The sequence below is a fragment of the Echeneis naucrates genome, chromosome 23, assembly GCF_900963305.1.
Source record: "Echeneis naucrates chromosome 23, fEcheNa1.1, whole genome shotgun sequence".
NCBI classification, from domain to species: domain Eukaryota; kingdom Metazoa; phylum Chordata; class Actinopteri; order Carangiformes; family Echeneidae; genus Echeneis; species Echeneis naucrates.
The window spans coordinates 11,627,471-11,646,159 of NC_042533.1; the positions used below are offsets into that span (position 1 = coordinate 11,627,471).

At 39.5% G+C, this 18,689-nt stretch overlaps 2 protein-coding genes across 3 annotated transcripts in view; one reads left to right on the top strand and one right to left on the bottom strand.

The window, feature by feature from the left end:
- Positions 1-18,281, bottom strand: part of cog5 (component of oligomeric golgi complex 5) — a 41,787-nt gene extending 23,506 nt beyond the window's left edge. For both annotated transcript variants that reach the window (XM_029494890.1, XM_029494889.1), the window contains exons 1-6: positions 18,227-18,281; positions 17,608-17,747; positions 17,080-17,137; positions 16,311-16,365; positions 15,784-15,853; positions 13,683-13,803 (exon numbers count right to left, since the gene is read on the bottom strand). In XM_029494890.1, the coding sequence (XP_029350750.1) occupies positions 13,683-13,803; positions 15,784-15,853; positions 16,311-16,365; positions 17,080-17,137; positions 17,608-17,747; positions 18,227-18,272 (490 nt within the window). In that variant the 5' untranslated portion in view covers positions 18,273-18,281. The remainder of the gene's footprint in view (positions 1-13,682; positions 13,804-15,783; positions 15,854-16,310; positions 16,366-17,079; positions 17,138-17,607; positions 17,748-18,226) is intronic.
- LOC115036639 (G-protein coupled receptor 22-like) lies at positions 4,009-10,524 on the top strand. The gene is made up of 6 exons (XM_029494891.1): positions 4,009-4,264; positions 5,808-5,866; positions 5,900-6,677; positions 8,017-8,161; positions 8,474-8,620; positions 9,271-10,524. Exons 4-6 carry the CDS (start codon positions 8,039-8,041, stop codon positions 10,318-10,320), a joined length of 1,320 nt encoding a protein of 439 aa, XP_029350751.1. The 5' UTR covers positions 4,009-4,264; positions 5,808-5,866; positions 5,900-6,677; positions 8,017-8,038; the 3' UTR covers positions 10,321-10,524.
- Positions 18,282-18,689: the final 408 nt, after the last annotated feature.

Consider the following 18,689-nt stretch of genomic DNA (forward strand, 5'->3'; position numbering starts at 1 on the left):
TTTGATCAGCTGCCTGAGTATGGACTTACAGTAGTTGAAGTTGTTTTACATAAAGCTACAGCTTGATAACAACACACATCAACACACAGCAAAAAGGGAGGAGGCTGGTGGCTTCATGCATTTGTATGAAGTCAGGTAAAGGGCATGTGTAGAAAGGACACAGCCATAAAATAATCATGTGAAATCCTAGACCTGGTCCTATTTTTCAATGATTTATGAAAAGGAATAAAATCTCACACAGTTCATTTATGCTGATTGACCTTTACAAGTGATTTTAATCAGACACTTGAAAGATTTGTAACTTGCTCCACTTCTCTGTTGTTCATGTTTTAAAACACTCATATTTTCAACAAAACATACTAAATTACTTGAATGTGAAATGTAAGTTACAAAAATGTAAACAGTAGCTTGATGAAGAAAAAAGTTCCAAACAAATCTCATGGACTTCATCAGCAGAAGGAGAGTTGTCATAAAGTTTCCCATTTGTAGGTGAAAGCCATAGTAACTAGTTTAAAGACTAAGATCTTTTGTCTAAAATACAGCTAGCTACCATTACAGCTCCAGAAAAGATGCTTCCAGGGTGAGGGCCAACATTACAGGCTACTTAAGGTGGTAATAAATGTTTCCTGTTTTTTTTTTTTTTTTTTAATTATTATTTATTTTTATGTGAGGATTGTCAATAATCTTACTTTGAAGTGTTTCAACATAACATTACAATGTCACAGGAAAGTTGACCATAGACCTTGAAGATAGAAAACCCATCACCCCATAGTTTTTCATCAGTGTAATCATTTGTGTTTCATAATTACTGTAGAAATTCTTGCACTATGACCAGAAATACTTTAGGAGGCCAGTGACATTGACTTTGACCTTTTGTCAGGAAAATCTAATTAGTTTCTTCTTGAACCCAATTGAATGTTTGAGCCAGATTTAATGAAACTGTATCAAGGCATTACTGAAATATCAAGTAAAGGACAGCCTGATAATGCAATGCCTCTGGCCACAGCGTTGGAAATGGATTAACTCTTCCCTCCATTATTTACTTCACTGCTTGCACATGAGTTGAAATCATCGTTTTTGTTTGATTCTTTGTTTCGGGCCTTGTATTTGTAAGAACGCACAATGTCTCACAAGTATTTGGTCCACTTGATTAAAAAGGAGCTGTATAACAACACAACACAGACTCCTCTGCCAGAACTTTTTTTTTTTTTTTTTGCAGGAAGTTGTTTCTTTTTAGCTTTCAAGAAGAATAATGTCTGAAATAGCTTCTTAAACATAGCACACGTTAAGTAGGAGCGACGCTGTGTTACCATCAGACTGCAGTGTGTCAAACTAGTGTAAACCATGATATGACAGTGTGTGTGCGCATTTGCTTAAAGGCACAATGAAATTCATTTTTTCTTTCTGTAATCTGTAAAGTTGATACTGAATGAGTATGGATTTTTTCCCAAAACCACCAGCTTTTCCTTGATGAGGCCAGTTTTGGTGCCAAGACCTAAATGGCCTTTCTGAAACCTTAATGGGTGTTAATTATATTTACCACGAGGTTGAAGGTCGAGGTGCCTGCTGCTGCTAGACTCCTGCAGGTGGCATTATTGTCACTATGTTGGCCAAGGTCCAACCCCAGGGGTGGGGACAGAGGAAATACACCTAACTAGGTTAACAGAGATTTAAACTCACTCACTTTCATGGATTACGATCTAAAATTTCACCTACATGAACAATGAACATTCCCTGAGGTGTAAAAGAACAGCAGCGTTTTTGTGAAGCGCAATGAAAATGAAAGTATTTCTTCAAAATCATGTATTTTTCTATCAACTCAGTCGCTTCAGCTACAGTTTATTTTTTATATTGCATGTCACAAAAGACCGTCCATCTGACTGTGAGTAAATGTGGATGAGATTAGCCTACTCCGAGACTGCACTAAATCTCACCAGTTATCAGCAGCTTATTAACCATCAAACACTGACAACAAATAATTAATGTGATGCTTAAGACCAAGTCAGTTATAAGAATCAATTAAAACCTCTGATACAATGGACACAACAGTTAAGTGTTAAGCTTTATTGTGATGGTGTTACCATGGCTGATCCATTGATTGATATATGCATCATGGAGGGAACTATCACACAGAGACTACTTCTTGTCTTCATGCAGGTCTTACACGGTATAGTGGTGACTAGAGATCTTGTTTCAAAACCTTGTCAGTTTTACTCTGTTGCTTTGGTTCTATGATCTCTCATTTTATGTATTATCACTCACTTATCCAATAAAGACATCAAAATGCAAGAAATGGCAATTAAATATGTTTTTCCCTATACAAGCCCACCAAGACAGCCCTGCTTTAGTAGTAGACTTGTTGATTTTGGGAATGTTTCAGAGTTAGATGGTCTGTGACTATTATTTTAGTGGTTCTTGGTCTGGAAAAGTTTGAGAAATACTGCTTTATTTGACAGCTATAATGGAGGAAGTAAGGAAATGAAGGAGATAGGAGTGAGAGAAAGGATGCAATGCCGCAAAAGGGTCCATCATTTATTTGAACCCAAGCCGCTGCAATAAGGATTTAACCACAACAGTGCTCACTCAACAGATGTCATGCACCAGTAGGAGCTGGTGGAGGTTTTATTACTGGTGTGGCATTTTTTCCCTTGAGCACAAAGTCCATGACTGCTGTTTCAAAAATACAGCACGCACACGCGCACACACACACACACACACACACACACACACACACACACACACACACACACACACACACACACACACACACACACACACACACACACACACACACACACACACACACTCACACTCACACTCACACTCACACTCACACTCACGCTCTTGGTCTCACTTGTGTGCACCTCTGTTTGAAATAGCACAGCTGGGGACTAAACAACAGCTAGCAGCCTTTAGGCTTGCCAGTAGATAGCCTAGATATCATGCTGCAATATTAATGCATCCATCAAACATTTATCAATGTTTTCTGTTGCACTCTATTGTACTTACAGCCAATTTAGGTGTGAAACTGGCCTCACACATCATTTTTCATCTATTTCCTTCCAATATTTGAGCTGCCTCAATCTCCCTTCTCGTCTCTTATTTTTTGCATATCATGCTCATATTTGCTCTGAGGAAAAGTCTGCAGATGTATTTTTCTCCCTCTCCATAATGCTACAGCCATCTATTTGTGTCTTACTAAAGACTCATATCTTGGGAAAAACAGGCCTCCTACTGAGTCAGTAAAACAGTGAGACTTCAAAGACATGTCTCTGCTTGCACTCCTTGAATAAACAGACAAAGTGTGAGGGATGAAGAGTTTACATACATTAGAAGATCTTGTTTCATTGGTAGATTAAAAAAAAAAAAAGTGGATCCTGGACCAACAGACGATTTCTGATTTGAATTCTGTCTGTGCTTCCTTTGGCCACTGGTGCTATTGTTGCCATGCCAATGCCAAGTAGCCCTAATTAGTCCATACGCTTGCTTACCTGCAGATATGCACACAGGCAATAAGGGCAACACATGACAGCTCCAATGGTAGCCAGAACAGGACAATTAAACATTCACCATCCGGCAGGTGCTATGCAAACACAGTGGAGGAGTGGCCAAAGTCCTGGGAGGAAGGATGCTGCCATTAGTATTGTCATGGTAATCGTTTCCCACCTGGGCTCTTTAATGGGGGCAAACAAACTTATGATGATTCATAGGAAAAGCCAAAAAAAAAAAAAAAAGGGGGGGTGTGAACTGGAAAAGAATACAGGCAGTCTAAAAGAAAGAAAAATACAAATGAGTGTGTTAAATCTGTGTAGTGTGTCCAATTAGTCAGGCAGAGAGGTGTAAGAGGGGAAACAAGAGAACACAGTTTCAGAGAGAAGAGTGGGGGGGGTGGGAGCAATGGATGAGTAGGAGGGCTACTGGAGGCAGATACAGAAAGAGAGAGGAAGCAGGACAGAGACAGACCAACAGAAAAAGAAGCACAGCAGAGAGAAGAGAGGGGGAGGCAGAGCAGCAGTGTCAACATCTCTCTCGCTCTCTCCAGTCTCGGCGGCTGGGTGCTTTCTACCAGTCAGATTTCCACCCTGAAAAGGACTGAGCAGTGCAAGATCCTTGAATGATGGGTGACTGAGCTGGACCTCTGGTGCTCAGGCTTATCACTTCTGGGCATTATGCTACCTTTGGGGATTGATATTACAAAGCCCTACATGGAAAGCAAGAACTCCGACAGACCCAGGGATCACAGAGGAACGGTCTTGTTCTAGAGGTAAACCAACACGCAGCACAGTCATACACTACCACTGTTATTTGTGTGTCTTGACAGCAAGGCAATTTTAATGTTTTCCACAAAGGCGCTGTAAAATCAACACATTCAGCAGCTCTACATAAACACACACACGCAGCGCGCTGAGATGTTGTTGAGCCTGCAAGTCACGATTTTCAAGCAGTGATTATTTTGAGCAGAGAATAATTAGACTAAGTGAGTGGCTGTCAAACAGAAAGGAACATGGATCTTCACAAGCCAAGGCGACTTCACTGCTTCCCAGAGTCTAGCTCTCCTGTTGTAGTAAAGCTTATACAACACAAAACTAATTGGACTGAAGACAGAACTTGTTTGAATTTGTCCTGAAACTGAGGTCATCTGGAGGACAAATTTCATGCAGTGAAAAATTAAAAAGAGGGGGAAAAAAACTAATTAAGTTTTGCCCAAATTTATTCAATATGTAATGATATAATACAGAAGTTAGGGGAAAAATATAAAGGAGACAATTCACTGATAACTACTTCACTTATATACATTTTTACTTTTTTTTTATGTGACTAATGGATTCATTGCCTAATTATTTTCCTAAGTTATCGGACACCTTGTCAGAGCTGAACATTCCTTTTAAAGAAGAATTTTCTGTAAATACATCCCAACGCAGCCCAGACCCTGGGCGTTTTGCCAGAAATTGGTAGGCGTATTGACAGTAGTAGGTGTTTCAGATTGGCTGTGATGGTGTCGGTACACGCTTCACGTGGTTAAGGTTAGGGTATGCCCACGTTTGGCAGCAGTGCATCTTTCTTTGTGAAGCCACCATTTGTTTGTCTCAGCTGCAGTTATGATACTGTGAGATTATACTTGGCTACACCTATTACATTACTCGAGGCATAGGAGTTTGTTTGTAAATACATATATAATTACAGCCTTGCATACAATTTTCACTGTCAATGTTTCAGAAAATGTCTTTCCAAGTCCAACCAAGTACCAACATCAAAACAATATGTTTGGAATTTTACTTACAGAACTAAAAAAAAAAAAATTATCTTTTATCCATGCTTAGGTTCTCCAATATTAAATATTGAATTTAAAAAACAACACAAAATTAAATAAAAAAAATAGGCTTGAAATCTGCAATATTTTTTATCTATATATATAAATTTCATGGCCAAACTCTTCTAACTTCTAAAATGACTTGGTGAGACAGTGTGTAGTCCAACAGTCAGTCTGCAGAGAACCAGTGACAGTTTTCAGTGCTCATTTGCTGAACACATGATGAGACTCATCAAAGGCAACAGACAAGGCTCAAAACTCATTTAACACACATTAAGTACACACATGTACATGAGCAAAAACACTCACAGAAGACAGTCATCCAATTAGTAAAAAAGAGCAGGCTATCTGCCAGGGGATGATAAATGAGTAATGCATGATGTGTCATGCAGACCAGAAGGAAAGGATCTTATTTTAGTGTAACAGTTGTCTCTTTCATATTGTTTTTTTTTTTTGTTTTTTTTTAACTAAAATCTACCACCATTCGCCTCTGCAGGATCAAAGATGGAAAATGATGGAAGAGCACACGGGAAGAAGATGATGATGATGATGATGGTGATGGTGATAATGATGATGATGATGAAGAAGACATGTGGAGATAACACAATTCTTTTCTTTAAATAATCCGTTTTATGCAATCTGCGAGGGCTGAAATAGGACTGAAGAAAGTTGTGGATGACCAAAGGTCAAGGGGGTCACTTTCGTTGAATGACACATCCTACAGTGCAACTCCGCCCTGGGGCGCTGCCCTGTAGAATTTAAGTGGCCCGAGTCAAGTTTATTTTCTCTTTCTCTTGAAATCTTTGTTCAATTCCGCCCTCCCTTCACTGTTTTCAAAACCTACCAATGTCAGCCACAAGGTCCTGTAGACCATAAAATGACTTGCACCATCTCCAGAGAGTCTAAGAGAAGAGTGTGTAATACCTGAAGAGTGGAGAGAGGATCACTCTGGCACTGGCATCATTTTTGAAGTGGGGATGACACTGGAGACAACAGTTCAAGCACAACAGACAATGACAAGACAGAGCTTTGCATGAAAGAAAGCATTGATCTAAGCGTACCGCACTGATGTTACAAACCACATGCCCCCCAACGCGGGGCGGGTGTGTTGCGCTCTCTGTGGCACAAAGACACTCTTCCCTTCGCCTGACTGAACCCAGCATCACCAAAGCAAAATCTCATTGAAGACTTTTCATTGGCTGTCAAACTCCAATTTCCACAGCAAGAATGGTGCAAATCAAGCTCAACTGAAGACTGCTCTTGTCAAGTCATAAAAAATGGTGGGCTGTTCTGATGTGCTGCAGCAAGTTCCTTGTGGCCACTGGGATAGCTTCTGAGCTGGAGAGGACACTGTTGGGAGGGAGTGGTGAGTTTTCCTGATGTCATAACTGTGCTCAGTGTTCTTTATTCCAAACCATGTGGATGACAAAGGTCCTCTGGATTCAAAGATGAGTTTCAGTCCCTGTAATTTTGGCCTTAGGCATCAGTGTAACAAAACCCTACTGGCTTGTACAGCTTGCCATCCAAACACACAAGGACCACTTTTACAGCAGTTTTAAAGAACCGCACTCTTTTGGACAATCTTTCGCCAAACGATTCATAATGTCTGCCTATACATAAGAAAAGTACCCAATGTAACTGCATGGGGAAAAAACTGCTTCAAAAAAAGTTTACATTGTGCTATCTTCCTCCTCTTGTGTGGTTGTCTATTTTTTATTTTTTTTAGTTTGTTAAATTAATTTAAAATTAAATTAGTTTGATGCAGTAATGATGATTAAAGATGCAAGAAAGGAGATTAACTCCTGGTGCTGGTCAACATTGTTTCAACTGTACTTTGGTTAAAGCAAAATGGGTATAGCATTTCTTACAACCTTATTGTGATCTGTAACCCTAACCCCTTCCTCTTGGCTATAATGTTATCTACCACAGCCAACACACTAAACTAGCCCATATGATTAATCTGCAGGTGATTTATTTTTGACCTCCTGGAAATTACCTCTTCAGTCACATGTCTTGTACATACTTGTATTCCTGTATTCCAAAACAAATTACGACCATGTAAAAAAATACAATGGGTCTACTATTTCATGAGCTTTTCCCCTTACGCGTTTCAACACGAGTTAAATTAAGTATTAAGTAACCATCCTGAAAACAAGACACCACAATATTGTCAATTGAGGTGATCTTATCACAAAAAGTTTTTTTCTTGTAAAACACACGAGTCTGACTCAAACTATGTCTACGACCAGAAGAGGTTACCCTTAAAACTTAAAGTCCATTCAATGTAATGACATCAATTGTTCTTGTATTAAAAGCATCTCTCACAAGAAAAACTAACTTCAGCATCCATTGCTGCAAGTCAAAATAAAAATGGGACTAATTTTGTGTGAGGCTGATCTGAAAGTTTCTTTGTTGACTTACACATGTAGCTCAACATATGGCAATTAACAAATAAGACAAAAACAAAAGATACCAAACTATTCCAGAGCAGCAATGTCAAGAGAGGAGACTGCTACCTTAAATAGCACATCACCTCGTGTAACTCTGACCAAAACACAACATTCCTTGAAAAAGCAGAAAGGCTCATTTATTTGATGACAGTTAAATAAATCTGTGGTTGAAATAAAAAAAAAATCACCTGGTGGAAACTGATGTGCAGAGGTTCACTTATAAACAAAGGCTATTTTGTGCAAACTACTCTCCAGGCATCTTCCTCCCATCAGGATAATGCACACTTCTTCCATGCTGATCTCTGCAGCCACCATGAGCAACATGACGGTGCTTGACACTACGGACCCCTACAACCTTGACATGACGTCCTCCGAGGCCCTTTACCCCATCAGCTTCCAGGTGCTGCGCAAATGCCATATACACATCCACATCCATCCATTTTTTTTTTTTTTTTTGTCAAATCAGTGAGACATGATAATATCATATTCTTATATGTTTGTTTGCAAGTGAACAGTTTCTTTAAGTACCTTTCCAAGTAATTCATGTGTTGAAAATTTAAGATACACATTTAATTTTTATATTGTATCATGCCTTGTAAATTAATTTGTTTTAGGTACATACATGTAATCTTCTGCGTTATTAATTTTGATGACTAAAACTTTGAAGTCACAATAAATGGCATCATCTCCATTGCATGCTTTATGTTGTTAGGTTTCGTTGACAAGCTTCCTACTTTTGGAGATAGTGTTGGGTCTGAGTTCAAACCTCACGGTGCTAGTCCTCTACTGCATGAAGCAGAACCTCATCAGCTCTGTTTCCAACATCATCACCATGAATCTACATGTAGTGGATGTGTTGGTGAGTCTTGACCTGCATTGTTAGTTTTAGAGAACAGGGATTTCAAGAGAGGGTGTGCCAGCATTTGCTGTGACCACAGGAGCTAATTACAAGATGCTGTCCCATTAACTAACCCTTCTGGTAGCTCCAAGTCATGTCCTTGCTCATACTCTACACCATCAATTGGGTTAAAAGGTTAGTGGTACAGTCAACATCAAATATTTTCATCAAACAAGTGATTAAAGGCCTCCGCTCCACCACATTTACTGTGAGGGAAATGAGGGAAAGCATTTGTGGTGCATAAAGCCTTAAATATAGTTGCTGTTAGTAACATGACAAAAATAAACCTACCATTGCTAGCAGTTTGTGCAACGTTTGCTTCAAATGAACAAAACGAGGGTGAATCTCAGCCACAGTATTGACAAAAAAAAAAAAAAAGTAACTGCCACACACTTCAGCACAGTAACCAAAGCAGAGTACAAGGGTTTGTCTCAGTTATGTTAAACTGCTAGCTAACTAGCTGAGGCCATAAATAATATAGTTTCTTATATATTTCTCATATTTCGAATGTTGGCTATTTTTAAAATATACCTTATAAAAGCAGAGACTCAAACATGATTCTCGCTGTAAAAATGTGTTTGGGATGTGACCTAATTCCTTTCTGTTTCCAGGTATGTGTATGCTGCATCCCGCTGACAGCTGTGGTGGTGCTACTTCCTCTAGAGGCAGACACAGCCATGATACGTTGTTTCCATGAGGCCTGCGTCTCTTTCGCAAGTGTAGCTACTGCTGCCAATGTGCTGGCCATCACTGTGGATCGCTATGATATCTCAGTCCGGCCAGCAAACCGCGTTCTCACAATGGGCCGAGCTGTGGCTCTACTGGGATCTATTTGGGCTTTATCCTCTTTCAGTTTCCTGGTTCCCTTCATGGAAGTAGGCTTCTTCCTCAGTTCTGGTTCAGATCTTGTGAACCACACTGTGGTCTCAGTGACTCATGCAAATGAATACTACACAGAACCGGGTTTGTACTATCACCTGTTAGCACAGATTCCTATTTTCTTTTTTACTGCTGTGGTAATGCTGGTAACGTACTACAAGATCCTTCAGGCTCTTAATATTCGGATTGGGACACGCTTTCAGCACAACCTACCGAAAAAAAAGCAAAAGAGTAAAAACACTATCTCTCTGAGCACTGCAACACAAGCAGAGTCGACTGATGCTTCACAGAGCAGCACAGGAGTCAGGGCAGGTGGGAGTGCACCTTTGGGCATGCGGGCATCAGTGTCTGTCATCATTGCTCTGAGAAGAGCAGTAAAGCGTCATCGGGAAAGAAGGGAGAGGCAGAAACGCGTCTTCAGGATGTCTCTTCTCATCATCTCCACCTTCCTGCTTTGCTGGACTCCAATTACTGTGCTCAACACTATCATCCTGAGCACTGGGCCCAGTGATTTGACTGTGCGTCTCCGCCTGGGTTTCCTGGTGATGGCCTACGGGACCACCATCTTTCACCCACTCCTCTATGCCTTCACTCGACAAAAGTTTCAAAAAGTTCTGAAGAGCAAGATGAAGAAAAGGGTGGTGTCTGTTGTTGAAGCTGAGCCCACACCAAACAATGTAGTCATCCACAACTCGTGGATTGACCCCAGAAGAAACAAGAAGGTCACGTTCGAGGACACAGAAGCCAGACAAAAATGTCTGTGCTCGCAGGACGCTGAGTAATGAGATTTACTCAACTGTAAATATGTCAATATGTAGTGTAAATGGGTATTGGTTACACTCATGAGAGAAAGTAACCGTGTAGGGCAGAAAAACAGAATATGTGGTGTTTGAGGATGATAGTGAAGTATTGTTTGTGCAAATAGAGAGACATGAAGTATTTAAAAAAAAAAAAAAAAAAGTCTAAACAAGCTTAACGGATGCACCTTGGGCAGCTTAGTAAATGAATACTAAAATGATGACGGCAGAAAACGTGTTCCCTGTGGAATAAAGAGATGATGACAAGGGGTTTTCTGAATATTAACATAATGTGTACAAAGGGAAACTACCACCAGCTGAATAAATGTAAAGTGGAGGATTGCATTTACAGCTGATTTTTTTTTTCTTCTTTCTTCAATGCAAAAATAGGCATCATAGACAGGTGAAAAGGGTAATTCAGTGATATTTATTGTGGAATGTCGTGGCGTGCTATCAAGGACGATTAACTCATAACTCTGTATCTAAACAGCAGTGTGTGTTGGTCTCTGGTTAGCATAATAGGAGACAAATGTCTGTGTGCAGTAATGGAATACCTTGATATTGTTTGTCACTATTTGTAATAAACAGCCAAAGGCACAAAATGTGTCAGTATCCCTCTGCTCTCCTGCTTCTTCATGTGGAATGGGATACATCAGGACCAGTGGGGTGGGGGGAAAAACTGACATGGGGGAATTAAGTTTCTCCTTCAGAGAGTCGCCTGCCTCTTGTGTCAAAGAGTGAAGAATTCTGCTGTTCAGACAAAGGTCACTGTGTGTTCAGAGAATCTGTTTGTGTTAGTTTACCAAAATAACATGAACAAATGAAAAAAAGTAAAACGGATAGGTTAGACAGTAAACCACTGGACTTTGTGGTATTTTAAGGCTCATTGTTATGTTCTTGTATTTATGTTCCCTTTGCTAAGGAGAAATAAGTATACTAGCAGAAAAGGGTGGCGGTTACAGAGCAGCAAAGCTTTAGACTGCATCTGAATTTCAGGTGGCAGTGTACACTATTATTATCTTCAATCACACAATACAATCCATTGAGATGTTACCATGTTTCAAAGATGAAGGAGTTTTTAAACAACAAAACAAGTCTTGCGAGATGGTGACTAATGAAGAGGAAGAGGCAATGAGAGGTCACAACTGAAACATAGGGACCATTTGACCATTTGAATTAGGATCCATCCTCTGAAGACCATGAAAACGTGGATAAAATTTTGTGATGCTTGATCCAAGTGCCAGAGCCATGCCATGAAAGTTGTTAACAGTCCCAGAGCAACAAGAAACGAGCATGTTGAAAACTTCTTTGTTCCTCCAAGAGATGGACGTGGAAATTTTTTAACCAATTAAATTAAATTAACCAACCAAATTAATTTAAAGATTTGATATTGAATTATTTTAAAGCAGGATTAGAACTCAAACTTTGTCCCACTATGGTGTTTCCAGGTCTCCAGAGTATGAACGATAACAAAACACAAAACGCACTTGAGAAATTGTTGGAATTGCCGGACAACAAGCGAATGGCACAGCAGCGAGCAGGAGCCCACACTGTATCACCTATAAGAGGTTGTTGCTGTGCTGGGGACTAGCAAGGGCACTGACCCCATATAAAAGCTCTTCGCAGCCAATAGCGTTAGTGCGAGCCTGTTTGTGTGTGTGTGAGAGAGGTATGAGAAGTGGTCACAGGGAGCTAAAAACACTTGTCCTTGTGAACCCCCTCTGTCACGTTTAATGCCTTGTGATTACTAAGGGTAGTATGGCACATAGATAACTGGTGGAGGAGACATGCAGTGCATCAATATCGCCTTTCCTCTGCTGACACTAGAAGGTCACACAGTCCTCTGAACCCATCCAGCCACTGTTAGCCACAGCAATTTTGACCTATACTAGGACACCAAGATTATGATGGACTGCCAGGAGAAAAGGGTGAGTGGGGGTCAATCTGGGCATCATCACTGTGCTTCGTGATACAAGTATGACTGCAGCTTTAAAGGTCACGTGAAATGAGTTCATTACCACCTTTATTTGCTATATTTTCACACTGAGCTGGACCATTTGACGTTGAGTGGACTGCAGCAGCTCACCAGCTAACAAAAGGTGCTTCGTGCCTGGCTGGTTGTCAGCCAGTAGAAGGAGAGCCAAAGAGCCAAACACACCTACTCTAGTTATGTTACTTAGAAACAAACCAGCACAAAAAACACCAAATCAGATCATGTTGCATTGTGACTGGAAGTCATGATGTAATATTAAGCAATATTGACATGCTAAAGATTCAGTGCTATGAGTTTTTTCTGGTAAGATATGGGCAACCTCACTGTGTGTTTTCAGACTTCCAACAGCTCTGATTTATATCTGAGTACCTGCACCTTCCTCCAGAGGTAAGTTGTTCTTTATTCAGTACATTCATATTGGCTGAAATAAATTACTCTGCTCCTTTTATTATTTAAAGTGCACTTATGAGCACACTGACTATGCAGAGAAACACATGGGTACACTGTATGCGCTTGTGTCTCTTTCCAATTCATTCTGAGCATGTATGCAATTTGTTCAATGGTTCACCCTAGGAAACTTAAAATGTTGGCAAGCTGGTTAAGCAGTAAGCAACTACCCATCCTCAGTCTTTGTTATTCTAAGATCTTTAAAGTGCTTGATACTCAGGTTTAAGCATGATTTTTTTTTTCCCAGTTCAAATTTTGATTTTGAAACTGGCAAATTACTTTCACCGAAGCGCTAAACTTGGGCTAAAATATAAAATACAAGTCATCAAATTGGAATGTATACGAATAATAATATTCAAGATGAGATTTTAAAAACACAAGCATCATCTACGACCCTAATATTACTCACGACTATTCCATTCCATTCATCCATTCATTATTCAGAATTTTGTTTTATAAGTATACACGTGTATATATATATTATCTCCAGTGATTATATATGCCAAAGCACATCTACACTGATCACTTTAGTCCAACCTACAACTGCTCTAGATACATTTACTGCTGCCAAATGTCTCGCCTTGTGTCCATACAGAACAAATCATCTATTCACACCAGAAAAGTGACAAAACAAACAAACAAAAAATGTATAATTTCCAGTGTTGGTTCCAGAAAAGATGAGATCTTCTACAACCCCATGACGATGCGATACAATGATGATGGAGTGATATACAACTTTTGGGGGGTATTTTCATTCAATAATTTAATCAGTAAAATGTGTGTTTCTGTGTTAAATACTAAATGTTACCAAGCAGTAAGTAATTTAAAAGCACTGAACACTACAGCAGCAGTTGTAGGTTTTGCAGAAACAGATGTGGAATGTGGATTAAGACATGGCAGTCCTTACCTAGTTCATTGAGGCTCTGAGCAGCCTTGGTGATCTCTCTGCTGCCCCCCTGGAGTTGACCCTGGAGCCTCTTGCTCAGGTACAAGATACGAATGATCCTCCGCAGCAGGTCACAGGCCACCTGGAGGAGAAAAAAGATGTCAGGGAGTTTGATAACTAGACCAAAATATTTAGCCTCAAGTTGCTGCTAAATGTAGCTGTGGTTCACCTCAGGCTATGGGTTTGTCTTATTTTCTCATATAAAGATTCCCCTTTTCTCAGTCAGACAGCTGTACAATCATTAGCTCATGTTTCATCAAAGAAGGGCAATGTTCATGAAGATATAGTTGGCATGCTTTTGAAAGTACTTAAATTAAGAAAAAAAACTGCTCACCATCATCTATGCTCAATAATTAAAAACTGAATTTCATGCCATAACCACAAACTGTACTTAGCATAATATTGTTACAGATGTGGTTCAGATAAACAATGTGTCTGCTCTCAAAGTCACATGAGAAAGATATGATGCTTTATGGTTGCCATGCCAACACGTATGGTAACCATGGAGCTGTGCCTGCTGCTTCAGTATGTGCTGGAAATGAAACATTTATACACAGAAAAAGAGAAACACAATTCTGTTCAGGGAATCTGTCTGTGTGCAAATATATAAGGACAAAGACTCTCCAGCTATGCAGTAGATCTGTGAAGCTGTACTTGAGAACAGTGGAAATTTTAACTGAGATATCATTAAATTGGAAGGGAAAGCTTTTGTTGTCATTTTACAAAATATACACTGAAATTTGATTGCTACTACTGATCTGTACAAACAGAATACAAGTGAAAACAAAGATACAAAAAGAATATTACTCTTAAACTTAAAAATAATCAAATAATGGTAAAAATTATATATGCTTATTTTACATAAGTATTTATGTCTGTTGGCCTGGCTTTCGATCAAACTGTATCTCCTACCACCAAAGACAAAGTATCGCTGACGCAACTGTGATTGTTTTAAGTTTTGCAGGTATTTCTTCATTAAGTAAAGGACAGAACGAAATGTTGGGATAAGATAAAAAGACTGGGAATCCCTTTAACTATCTAAATAGTTATATTTACTACTATAACTCAAGCCAACACAATAATAATTGTAATTACAGTATTCAAACTATCATTCAAATCTGAAATAATTACTTGACTTCCAATAATCGCTGTTATATTGCAACAATTACCCTTAGCAAATGAGCGAGGGATTGTTGAATTATCATGTGGCAACTGCTACAATACAGCAAGAAAGGTTACTTGCAGACTTTTTCAAGTGCAAAACCCAAAATTGTAAGCAGCCCTCATAATGAGAAGGAATTCCCATTTTGTTTCATTGCAAATCAATAATCTAATCAGGGAAGTGGATAGAGATTCAGATTGGTAAAAAGCAAAGACAATTAGGTATAAATCAGGCAAAATGGAGTGTGTAACAATATACATATTAATTCTATTAAATTCTCTGTTTAAGAGAATTTCTTAAGGGGTCAGTCACAATGTGTAGAGATCTGCATATCCATGTGAATTAATCATTTTTAATGAGGAAGAAGAAATCATGCTGGTGATGAGGGGAGCCGGTCGACTACCCAGTGGCTGATGGTGGAGTCATATCCAGCTCATACTGAAGGCTTTGGCTAGAGACTGAGATTACAGACACACATGCAGACACACACACTCACTAACGCAAAAGCTACAGTGATCCATTAGCCCAGGAGCGAGACCTCAGAATCACACTGACCTTTTTACAACCGCTGTTTCATCAATATTTAATCATAATTGCCCGAAGCTGCACAAACAGAGGAACTGCAACCCAGTGTTCCCACTAAGCTTGTGTGCTTGCTAGGTCATCCACGCACAGCAGTTCAGCACGTAATAAATGTCTTGCCTACATGCCAGCAAATGCTGCATCCCTCTCCTACACACTGTTGATTTCTCTGTGGGTTTGGTGTAAAATAATGTTCTTTCTGCCATCAAAGAACCTATTTCTTCCACCACTTTAAATGAGACCCAGACTGATTCCCTCACAGGAACGAAAAAGTTAATATAATACAATGCCCATTCAAGTGCATGGCAGAGACATTACCTGCAGTCTGGCAAGTTGAGTAATTCTGGCCACAATCTTGTTGTATGGGTCGACAATCTTTGTCCTTATCCTGGGAAGAACACAATACTAATCATCAACTCATCATCTGCATGGGTTCATTTCTGTTTTCTATCTGGTGAACAATATGAACCATTCATGGAATTCAGTGTGTCTTATGCCTTCTGGTTATATTACTGAGTACCAAAATTCTTAAGTTTTCTTTTTGGTTGTTTTATTTATTTATATAAGTGTTTTTGTTAATTGGTTTTCTCTTGTTTGTTTCTCTTTCATTCAGGGATCCACTTTATGTTTATTGGAATGAGTGCTATTGTGAATTTGTGTTTATTCATTTGACTTTGAAACAAGTGGCTGATGGTTTTGTGAGGTTATTACCAGACAGTTTTTTTCTCTTTGCCTGCATTAGTATGCTGCTTGGTAAACAAATTCAGACAAAATAGTTCGCTGATTGAAAATATAAATTAGGAAGAGAAAATAATCTGCCTTAAGACATGGGAAAACAGGTTTACCTGTCAACAGCTGCCTGCAAAGCACTGATCCTTGTCTGCATCATCTGAAGAACCCCTAAAAAAAACAACAAAAAACATTCTTTACCTTTCAGGACACTTTGGCAGGGATTTTAAGAACTACATTTGTTAGCAGACATCTTCAGAGGATTATTTGAGGTATAGCCTATGAACTAGGTTTCACTCCTACAGCTTTTTCTGAAAAACTGTATCTACTTATTTATTCGCAAGACTGATTGACAGGTCAAAAGATTTATCTAAATAAATATTTTGGTATTAAGATCCTCTTTTTAACTCTCTTACATTGATCACACGAATGCTTTCATAAAAATCTAATCTACAGTACAATTACATCAACACAAAAGCTGTTAAGTGTTACTGCCAAATATCAATAGATATATATATATGAAATAAAATGTATAAACACATGCAAAGCTCCAAATTGAAAGAGGTTGAGGATAAAATCTATTTTGATAGCCTACCAACAGGAAGCAAACCCATTTGTTGAAATAGAAACACTGAATCATGGTGCAGTGGTTTTCAATATCCAAAAATCTGATTTGGATTTACTGCATCCTTGAGCACACCCAGAGGGAGAGTTCTGAAAACGCTCGCTACCTCCAGCTCCATCATAATGCTACTGTAATATAATACTGAGATGAACTAAAATCAATAGGTGTCTAAAAGGGAAAATGAATCATTCTACAGCTCATGACTCATTTTGCTGCAAATTTTGTTCCTCTAGTTATAACATGAAAAAGTAGGCATGTACCTTCAAGAGACTCTATCCCAGTCGCTTGAGCCAGTAAGTCTTCATGTCTCGCCACAACCTGGAAGAAATGTGCAATGGAGGATTGATTCCCTGTGTGCTGCTGTTTTTCTACAATTTTCTCTCTGAAATATAATGAATTGAAACGTATACTGGTCTGGAAGGAAGAAAAACATTGCCAAATATTAGATTTCAAAAAAGCCAACAGTCACTGAATACTCTGCAGTCATTATGTGTTCATTGTGGTGCTGTTGAATCACCAAGAGTGGAAGTATCTCAATTATTAATCAATGCTCCTCCATGGGAGAGACAAAAAAAACTCTACCAGGAACAAATTTCTGCCCGTTTAGACTTTCTTTGTGCTGAATGGAAAATTTTGCAGTGCGGGCAACATTGATTCCCCAGAAGATGGCGGAAGGATGGTGCCTGAAATCTTTCAATTGGGATTTTCTATGATGTGCATTCCCTCAGGCTCGGCAGCAGTGAGCTGTGATGCCCTCGTTGTGGTTGGTGTGCTGGGTGGGTACCTACCTGGCTGTGCAGCTCCTTGTCCAGCTGACTGATGCCCTGGGCCAGCTTGGCCAGCTGCTCAGCGATGACAGCATGGTGAATGGCCTGAGCTGTGTACGTCTTCACGTCAAAGTCCTCCGCCAGGAAATCGGTGTAGCACTCTGCAAACGCAGCAACACATCCTCAGACTCATTCTGCACATTCACGATTACAAAAGGTCGTGTTATTCTTAAATATGAGGCCTGTAGTGCATCGCTGCTCAAAGAGGAAAGCTTCAGCCTACACCTGTTTCTTTTTCAGTCATTACAATGAGCTACACACGTCAACACACTGGACCAGAGCAGTGGAGACCTGCACCGTCTCTGTACTGTACTAGTTAAACCACCAGAGTAATAATATAATATGATAACATAATAATAGTCCCTACAGGGAAGTTGCCCGTGTCTATCCTTTATGTGGCATGTCATTAAATAACCTGTCAAATATGACTAACAATGCTTGTTAGCTAGCTAGGAAAGTGACTGTGCAGTAGCGAACTGCGGAACGAATGTGGAAACTTGACAACACGTTTAATAGCATGTTTTATAACAGCCATGAAATGTGACTGACGGCACCGCCGCAGCCATTCAAGCTGTTTTACCATCTTTCAGAAGTGAGTTCGTGGAAGCTTCTCTCCCGTCGTCCATGTTGATCCTTCCGCATGTGACGTTTGACGTAGGAGACGTCATTATATACACGTTGTACGAGCCTTAAAGGGCCACACACGTTTATATACGCAATGTCTTTTCAATAAAGATGAACCAAAATGTAGAGTTATTTAGAGACTATCTTCAACCACCTTTAGACCTGTTGCAGGTTTTTTATATTTCGTTATTAGGAATATTCAAATGTTTTGTAGAGTCTTTTCATGCTGTGCATGAAGAAGTTTCAGAATGTGCAGCTTCGTGTATTCATTAATGAAACGAACTTGAGCAGAGATCCTTTGGAAACTATGCACTCCTGACCTCTAGTGGACAGGGCCAATATAACAACAGATCAACAGTCGCCTCATAAAAGGTTTAACTTACTCATCAGTTACAATATTGGCATCGTTCAATAAATAT

Coding starts and splice junctions, on each gene's coding strand:
- LOC115036639 (XM_029494891.1), top strand. CDS start 8,039: ATGCACACTTCTTCCATGCTGATCTCTGCAGCCACCATGAGCAACATG. Junction 8,162..8,473: donor TTTACCCCATCAGCTTCCAG/GTGCTGCGCAAA, acceptor TTATGTTGTTAG/GTTTCGTTGACAAGCTTCCT. Junction 8,621..9,270: donor TACATGTAGTGGATGTGTTG/GTGAGTCTTGAC, acceptor TTCTGTTTCCAG/GTATGTGTATGCTGCATCCC.